General features: G+C 36.1%; 1 protein-coding gene across 1 annotated transcript in view; it reads left to right on the top strand.

The window, feature by feature from the left end:
• The window catches only part of tcea1 (transcription elongation factor A (SII), 1), an 8,107-nt gene extending 1,539 nt beyond the window's left edge, over positions 1-6,568 (top strand). Inside the window, exons 2-10 of the mRNA XM_024274026.2 lie at positions 448-510; positions 575-680; positions 2,734-2,836; positions 2,918-3,066; positions 3,148-3,204; positions 3,321-3,475; positions 3,550-3,696; positions 3,775-3,846; positions 6,187-6,568. Coding sequence (XP_024129794.1) covers positions 448-510; positions 575-680; positions 2,734-2,836; positions 2,918-3,066; positions 3,148-3,204; positions 3,321-3,475; positions 3,550-3,696; positions 3,775-3,846; positions 6,187-6,195 — 861 coding nt within the window. The 3' untranslated portion in view covers positions 6,196-6,568. The remainder of the gene's footprint in view (positions 1-447; positions 511-574; positions 681-2,733; positions 2,837-2,917; positions 3,067-3,147; positions 3,205-3,320; positions 3,476-3,549; positions 3,697-3,774; positions 3,847-6,186) is intronic.
• The last annotated feature ends 2,359 nt before the right edge of the window (positions 6,569-8,927 follow it).

Here is an 8,927-nt window from a genome sequence, read left to right as displayed (position 1 = left end):
TTATTTTAATTATTTTTTTGTATTGTATTAATGTCATATGTATACATTACTTTACAAAAATCATTTGTTTTTCTTAATATACAAAGATACAAATACAGTACTACTATTTAATTAACACATTCATTAAGAGAAATGTATAAATTATTAAAATCTTAATTTAATTTGCAGTTTGACTGGGATTTATTCTGAAGATGTGTGAGTGAAGCATACGTTTTCCTTCTAATTTGTAATTATTTAGGCAATATTTGACTTTTTTTTAGAGGAAATCATTTAAAGTTCTCCTCACATTTGTTCACATCTGTTCCATCAGTACTTTATAGAGGTTTTTTTTTTATCAGCTGAGATCGAATGACTTAAATGAGCTTCGTAAAATTCTATACCCTATTAAACAACAGTCTTAGTCTGAAATGTGCTGAATTTGCCCCGAATCTCCTCGTTCCCCTGCAGGCCGGCGCCTTGGATCTATTAAAGGAGCTGCGGAGCATCCCCATGACCCTGGAGCTGCTGCAGGTACATTTCACTGCGAGGTCAGGATTCAGACGGCGTTCTGCTCTGACCGAACCTCTGTCCACAGTCCACCAGAATCGGCATGTCGGTAAACGCCATCCGCAAGCAGAGCACAGACGAGGAGGTGACCGCCCTCGCCAAGTCCTTAATCAAGTCCTGGAAGAAGCTTTTGGGTAAATTCATATTCATCTTATTATTTAGATTTTTAAACAATAACAGTCATACGTGAAACAGGCAGAGTAATAAAAGTAAAACATGTACAAAAAATGTGACATCAATGAAAATCAGCAGAATAAATTCATACAAATTTCTCTGTATTATCAACAAGTAAAATAAATGATCAAGTTTTATCGTAAACTTTAAAGTCAGAAATCAAAAATTTAACTAAAAGTCTTTACAAACTAGTTTACACAAAACCTAAAGAGAGACAGAAGTCTTCTGATGACACTAAAAACATATTTTTGATGTTTGGAGAAAGATGTTGTGTTGTCCTTATTATAAAATGAAAACATTTTGAAAACCGCAGATTTTATCCTCAAACAGAACATGTTTTAGATCTGCTTAGGATTCTGAAGAACTTCCTCCTGCAAAAAATAGTTGACTGGACTTCCTAAGATGCTTAAGGATCATTCATGCATAGATTAATCACGTCTGACGTTCAAATGTTTTTCTACAAACTTGTGTTTCTGTAAAACAAGAACTGGCTGCAGTCTTTAAATCTGTCCATTAAAGATGTTATTTTATGTTTTTCCCTCCAAATTGACCAGATTTTCTCTCTGTTGTGTTTGTTGTGATACAATAATTTCATGATGTTTTCATTGTTATTAGTGTTGTTACGCTTCGGTTGAGATGTAAAGCATAAATCTGAATTTCATTCATTATGATCCAATGATTATGACTGAAATTATTACATTAAAAAGTTTATTTTCTTTTAGCATTTGTGCAAAAATCGAAATAACTATTAAAGTCTTTCCCTCTCAAACTAAGTTCAACTGCTTCTTTAACACTTTACTGTATTTATCTTTCAAAAGTTCAGGATTCTTCAACACTTTAATTACAGTCTTTTTAATGTTTCAATAGTCAGAAAAGTTTTCTTCTTCATTTTCACAGCTGTTGAGATTTTTAATTCCACATATTTTGATGTTGCTCATCATCCGTTGTTTTCGGGAGTCTCTCTGCCGCACGGAGTTTGTTATCCGTGTTGGTGATGCGGTTCTCAGGAAGCTCAATGAGGTTTCCGGAGCGCAGCGCGGGATGCAGATCCATAATTGGATTCCTGGTTTTCAGCTCATGCCAGCAGTCGCTGGGAAAATGCTGTCTGCTGTAACAGTCAGGAAGAAGGAGTCCCATCCACTGACTGTATAGGAGAACTGGACTGAGTGACCCTCCGGGTCCAAGAGGCCGACATTCCAAAGACTTATAGAGAAATAACAGCTGTTACTCAGTCCTTCTATTGGTCAGATTAAACATTCTGAGCCTTTTCTTTACATGTTCTTGAAAATCCTCTTTTTTTCTGATATTTTAAGTTATAAATGACCAATCAGAAGTCTCAATAAAAGTAGGCGGAGCCTGCTACCCCCACATCTAGTGTTCAAAACGTTTGACAGATTTCGTGTCGCCCACTTTCAAGTGGCAGGGGGTGTGGCCTTCAAACAAGCTCCCTCCTGATTGGTGAGGGATGTAACCAGTAGGGGTGCCACGATTAGGCGACTAATCGACTATTAAAATAGCCGACGACTAATTAAATAGTCAATTAGTCGTTACTTTATATTATATGGAGTCGGAGTTTAGTAAATTTGAACAAAGTTGTGAGCTTTCAGCACCAAAAAATGCACTTTTTTGTGCAATTGTTTAGCAAACATTCACATTACAGTGATCCTGCTGCTCATTTTCGTACGTTTTTCAGCATGTAAAAGTCGATCACATTTTCAGAGATTTCAGCAATCTTGGTATAAAACGTTCAGTTTGTTCAGGACTTTACTGCTTGTATTTTTAAACTCAACTTTAAAGCTGCAACCAGACCACAAAATGGTTCAGTGGACCGTCATGTAATTCAAAAAAGAAAAAAAAGCAAAGATTTTAAAATAGAAATGTGTTAAACTAACTTTTATATATTTTATTTAGCTTTTTTAATAACTCGATTACCCAGAATCAATATAAACACTTTAATTTTACAGATTCAGTTTCTTCTCGTTGATTTTTATTTCTATCTCTGTCTCCCTTCAGATGAACCTGGAGGTGGAGAAAAATCTTCGGAGGAGAAGAGGAAAGAGCAGACCACCCCGGTGGTTTCTCCAGCGCAGGGAAGCCCCGAAGCAAAAGAGGAGAGGTAACAGGAAGACCGCCGTGCCCCCCCAGGTTCAGGTCTGGTTCTGATGTGGCTCATGGAATCATCTCTGTGATCAAACAGCAGCTCCAGCAGTAACTTCAGCAGTAAGAGCGACACCACCGAAGTGGCGCCCAACATGCTCATCAACAACTTTCCTCGCGCCCCGAGCACCTCCGACTCCATCAGGCTCAAGTGCAGAGAGATGCTGGCCAATGCTCTGCAGACCGGAGGTCATCCGGTTCTCCCTCCTCGTCCTCTTCTGTGTTCAGCATCTCTTCATGTCTTCAACTGTTTGTCTTTTTGTCTTTTAGAGGATTATATTGCTATCGGTGCCGACTGTGAGGAGCTGGGAGCGCAGATCGAAGAAAATATCCTTTACAATTTCGAGATTAGGATCTTCAGGTTCACACCAAACAATAAATTATATTCAACCCAGTCGTTGATAGGAATGTAAAGAGCCACCTTTTTCTTGACCCGCCTCCACGTATCTTTCAAGAGTTTAAAAACACAGACATGAAATACAAGAACCGCGTGCGGAGCCGGATCTCAAACCTGAAGGATATGAAGAACCCAAATCTAAGGAGGACCGTCCTCTGCGGGAGCGTGTCCCCAGAGCGGATGGCAAAGATGACCGCCGAGGTTTGTGGCGTCCTGTCCTCACGTCCACAGCGGTTGGCTGGGCGAGCTCGCGCTGAGTCGACGTTTCTCTGCAGGAAATGGCCAGCGACGAGTTAAAGGAAATGAGGAAGAACTTGACCAAAGAAGCTGTCAGGGACCACCAGATGGCGACCACCGGAGGCACGCAGACCGATTTATTCACCTGCGGCAAGTGCAAGGGGAAGTGCTGCACCTACACACAGGTGAGAACCGCCGAGGCTGCTGGGAGATGTTCACGTTGAAGTCAAAGAGTGACGATCTTCTGTTCTGTTTGCTCCAAGGTTCAAACTCGCAGCGCTGACGAGCCAATGACCACATTCGTCTTCTGCAATCAGTGTGGAAATAGATGGAAGGTTTGTGTCACCGCCTTTACTTTCTGCTTATTTCATTAAGTATATAGTATATAGTTCAGTAGTTCAGTCCACTTTGGGTTAAAGAATATTTTACAGTCAACACCATCCTCAAAACTTAAAAAATAATTTCAGTTATTTTTTAGACTGATTAAAAAAACAGGATCTTAGCGAGCTGGGCGATATGGAATTTTTAATATCACGATAAATATCGTTATCGCATCATTTTATGCGATAACGATATTTATCCAACATAGATCGGGTAACAACAATATCCATCACGTTCTAGTTTTTTCTTTATCAGCCGATAACAATATATATCATGATATAAACCAAGAACTATGTTTGTCAAATTTGAACGCTTTGCGGCTCAAAACTGAAATGTCAACAGCAGGTTCTTAAATTCAAATATTTACTTCCTGTCTTACTTTAAAGATAACAAAAGCTCTGAACATGATGTAACTGCTTTTTCAGAAAACTAAGAAAAGGCATATATATATATATATATATATATTACTAAAAATGAACACCAAAGCTTTCAAGTTTCAAGAGAACATTAATAAAATAGACCTCTAAACTGTTTGTTCAGTTCCATTTCAAAGCATTCATTCTTTGAATAAATTCTGTTTTCAAGTTTTGCAGAACAAACACAAATTTATAACACTATTTTACACAGAAATCCCGAAGGCGCTTCACTTTTTGAACTTTTTTCTGAATTTTTTTAAAAGAACATAAATTGCATAGAAGTGACTCAGAAATGGAATAAACATTTTCTCTTGTCATCTAACTGTAAACTCAAATTCAAACGTGCTGAGAGAACAAGGAGAGATTTACAGAGATTTTCTATTTTAAATGATTGTATTTTATATAAATTCATTAAAAAACAGCCTAAAAACATGAAGATTTGGATTATTGTTATGTATCATTGGTATTAAAGCTGGGAAGGAGGCGCGGCGCCGGTGTTCATCACACCTGACACAGGTTGTAGTTTTTGTGTAACACCAGCTGTTGATACACAGTGGACTCAATTCTTTTGTCAAATTAAAAAAATATTTTTATGAATGTCCTATGAAATAATTTAGTTGTGTTTATCCTCCATGTCTCAAAATCCGGTCAGTGAAATATTGTACGACTTTAAGATGGTCTGTGATCACATACAAGCGTCACACGGAACAGCTCGTTAGCATTAGCATCGTGCTATCACCAAATCAACACTTTTTTATTAAACTTCCTGTTGCTGCTGTAAGTCCAGCTGGTTTGTCTTACGGTTCTGACTGGATCCCGTAACAAAAAAATCAGCAAATGTTCCGCTGCTTCATCAGCCCAAACTAAATGTTCCATAGAGATGATTAGCGGAAGTGACCGCGAGGTGATAGATCCTTCACAATAAAAGTCTGTCGCAATAAACTCATTCTTCTATCGAGAAAAAAAATTCAACCGCAATATATACAGTATAGTAATTTTCTCACCCAGCTCTAGGATCTTATTAACTAATTTAATTCAGATTCACTTTCTCCTTTAGACATTATAGTTCAGTGAAGTGAAGCAGAGTTTAAAAACCTCTTATGGGAATTGTTTAAAAATGGATTCTTGACGTTTAAAAACTGATTTTTGAGGTTCTTTTAGGCAAGAAACATTTTATGTTTATTCAAATGAATTGACAACTTTAATATTGAATAAAATCTAGTTTTTGAACAAAAATCTGACAAATAAATAAAAAAAATCAAACTGTTGAACAGTAATATGAAAAGTGTTTTCATCCAACCGGATTTCTTACTTCTGTTTTTGTCATTTAAAGTTTCAGAACGTCAAATAATCTAAATGTTAGAAAAATATTATGCAAGTAATATTATTATTTAATGTTCTTATTAAGGGGAAAAATAAAAACCTAATAAGTATAAGCATTTTATGAAGGCTATTTATGAATCCACAGTGTTCTGATGATGAAAACTTGGAAGATTTATAGAAAAATAAACATTTTTAAAATGACAGCGTTCAGTGCAACCTGGTCTATGTTTGCTAAGCTAGTAAGCATCAGTCTACACTAGTTTTTTGCAGGGACTTCTGGGAAATTTTGAGCACACTGGATTTTGGAATTGTAGATTCTGACCTAAAAAAAATGGCGAATGCCGTATAAAGTTCACTAATCCAGATAAAACCTTCAGTTTATGCTCAAAACTCAACTTTCAAAGAAATCTGCAGCCAGAAAAACCAACTTTCAGTTACGTTCTTTAGTCATTTTATGACGTTGAGACATGAATTTAATAAAAAAAATGCATTTGATTCTGCTGTTGACGATCATAACTTCATACTCGAGCTTTTATTTTTGTTTTTGTGTTCCAGTTCTGCTGAAGCTGCTGGCTCCACCCACAACTCGCTGCAAAGTAGCATAATTCCTGGACCAGGTTCTGTCTATCTGCAAGAGACCAGAGCTTAGTTGTAGTAGTCGGTGGTACCCGCAGTGCCATACAGAGATGGTTACCGTTGGAGTGAAAACCATGTTTATAGGTAGAGCTTACTGTCACTCCTCCAAGCCCCTCCTACCATTGTTATTAGTTGTTTCTCGCTGTCATATATATATAAATGCCACCAATCTTGTCTCAAACTCTTTTATCTTCTTTTGTATATTTAGTTTTAACATTTTTAACCATGTTTTTGCTTTTTCTGGCTGAGCGATGTGTTGTTTTATTTAATTCCCCCAATAAAGTGATATCCATTTGATTAAGCCGGATTTTAATGACCTTTCTTTTAGGAGGCGCCTCACTGTAAACGCTGTACGAATAATGTCTGGATGCGCTGAGAGAAAGCGTGGAGTGTGTGGGAGTGTTCATTTGTAATTGGTGGAATATTCATCACATCAAAGCCGGTGCTGATGTATGCATATTCATCTGTCTGGAGACGCGCTGCTCCGGCCTGGGAAGATGCTCGATTGTTCCTCGTTTCCTGGAGCTTTTTTAATTGCCAGGTGCAGCCACTCTGCTGATGAGCGGCCGTGGCGGTCGGAGCACCACAGTCTGAGCGGGAAACCCGTCCGAGAGGTCCAGATCACAGAACTGCAAATGTGTGTTTTTCTACTCTGGTGTGAAGAAGTTCAGCCTCTCTAAATCTTTGAATAAATGTTGGTTTCTACGTAAAAACACGTTTTTCCATCATTTCAGTGAAACTGATTAAAGATTTCAGAAAAGAAATCAATAAAAATGTTTTTTTTTAATGTGATCTGTAAACTAGTAAAATAATTATTACTAAATGTTTCAGGGAATTAAATGAAATCAAAAAGATAATCTGTTAACTTTTTGGAATAAAACATTTTAAAATTTTTTGATTAATTATTTGATTTTATTTTTTTAAGTCAGGGGTCTGCAACCTTTAACTCCTAAACATCCTTTAGAAAAATAAGACTTTGTATTTATGTTACTGTTATTTAGATGAGAAGTATCAATAAACGATTTTTAGTCATTAATAGAAAAAACTTTAAGAGAAAATAGAGAATTTTTTCCTAAATATTAAACCGTTTATAACTTTTAACAGAACTTCACAAGACTTCTTTTCAAAATAAAAGACTTCCTGTGTCACATAGGATCATCTCGGAGCAAATCTAGTGTTGGGGAGTGTAATGTTAGCAATTGGAATATATATATATATATATATATAAGCATTTGTGGTGTTTCTTTGCCAGAAATTCATAAATCTAACCATCTAAACTTTAAAAAGAGCTAATTAACTGTGTTTTTTGAACCGTGAGGCTCACTGAAAACACTGGAATTTGTCAAAATGTTCAGTTCTCGATTATACCAGCGGTTCCAACCACCGGGCTGCAGACCGGTAACGGTAAATAATTATTTATACCTGTTTTTTTCTTTTAATTCTCAGCAATCTTTTATTTTGAAAAATAACCGGATTCACTCAGCTAAACTTTTGATCACTGTAAAGTTCAATAAAGTCTGAACAATCTTTTATTCTGAAAAACCTTTTGGCTTGAAGAGGACGGGATTCTCTTGGTTACATTTCAATCACTTGAGCATTAAAAGTAGTCACGGTAAGACCGCTCCTGCTCACTGATCAAGTATTTAAAACTGATCTGCTATCATTTCATTTTTCATAATCTGAGGGAAACATCCAGACTGGTTTTATGGGAAAGACTAAAGTGCCTCAAGGTGAGCGTCTGCACGCGCTCAGTCTCTGTTCAGGGAGTTTCCTGGAAATGTTTCCGATACTTCTAAGAAGGTCGAAGGACTGAAACATCTGCAGAGATTCTGGTTTTGGCTTCAGTGCTATAACCTGTACGAGCAGTAAACCCGAAACGAGCTGCGAAGAAAGATTCTACTGAAGGAGAGACAATTAAAACATGAAAATGAGCCCACAAAAATAAACATCTTTAAGTAAATGAAAAAACTGACTATTATAGTCTGGGACTACAATCAATTGTTATATTTAGTTAGGCACAAAATAGTTTTAGATGTAACTATTGTCAAATGACTGAAATCCTTCCACCAGGAAGTAATTATAACAAAATACATTTATTAATATGCATCTGCACAGAGGAAAAATCATTATTAAATAGCAAAGGATGTTATCTATGGAACCCCCAAAGTGACACTGAAGTAGAAAAAAAAATTAAGTAAAAAAAAAAAACTTTTTGAAAGATTTCAGTATAAAATGGGTTTTCTGGTTAGTAACTGCTGCGCACCTACAACCGAGTATTAGGGCCACCAAAAAAATAAATAAAAAAAGAAGTAATGGGAGTTTTTTCTCATACATTTACATCTTTTAATGTCATAAATTTGAAGTCATAAATATACAAAATTGTTCTTGTTTTATACCTTCATTATTCTCGTAATTTAACAGTTACAACTTTTTTCTTATAAATTTACAAAATTTTAAAGTTGTATCTTAAACATTTTTTTTTATTTGTAAACTGGCACTAATACGTGAAAACAACAAAAAAAACTTTTCTTGTTACTAACTAGTGCACACTAGTTAGTAACCAAATTTATTTTTACTTTCATTTTTTAATTTTACGACAGAGTATTAGGGCCAGTTTACAAACAAAAACATAAAAAAAACGACTTTGAAACTTGTGAATT

This window comes from Oryzias melastigma, linkage group LG17 (genome assembly GCF_002922805.2).
Source record: "Oryzias melastigma strain HK-1 linkage group LG17, ASM292280v2, whole genome shotgun sequence".
NCBI lineage: Eukaryota > Metazoa > Chordata > Actinopteri > Beloniformes > Adrianichthyidae > Oryzias > Oryzias melastigma.
The sequence above is the reverse complement of the archived record's forward strand: the minus strand, read 5'-3'. Positions and strand labels throughout refer to the sequence as shown.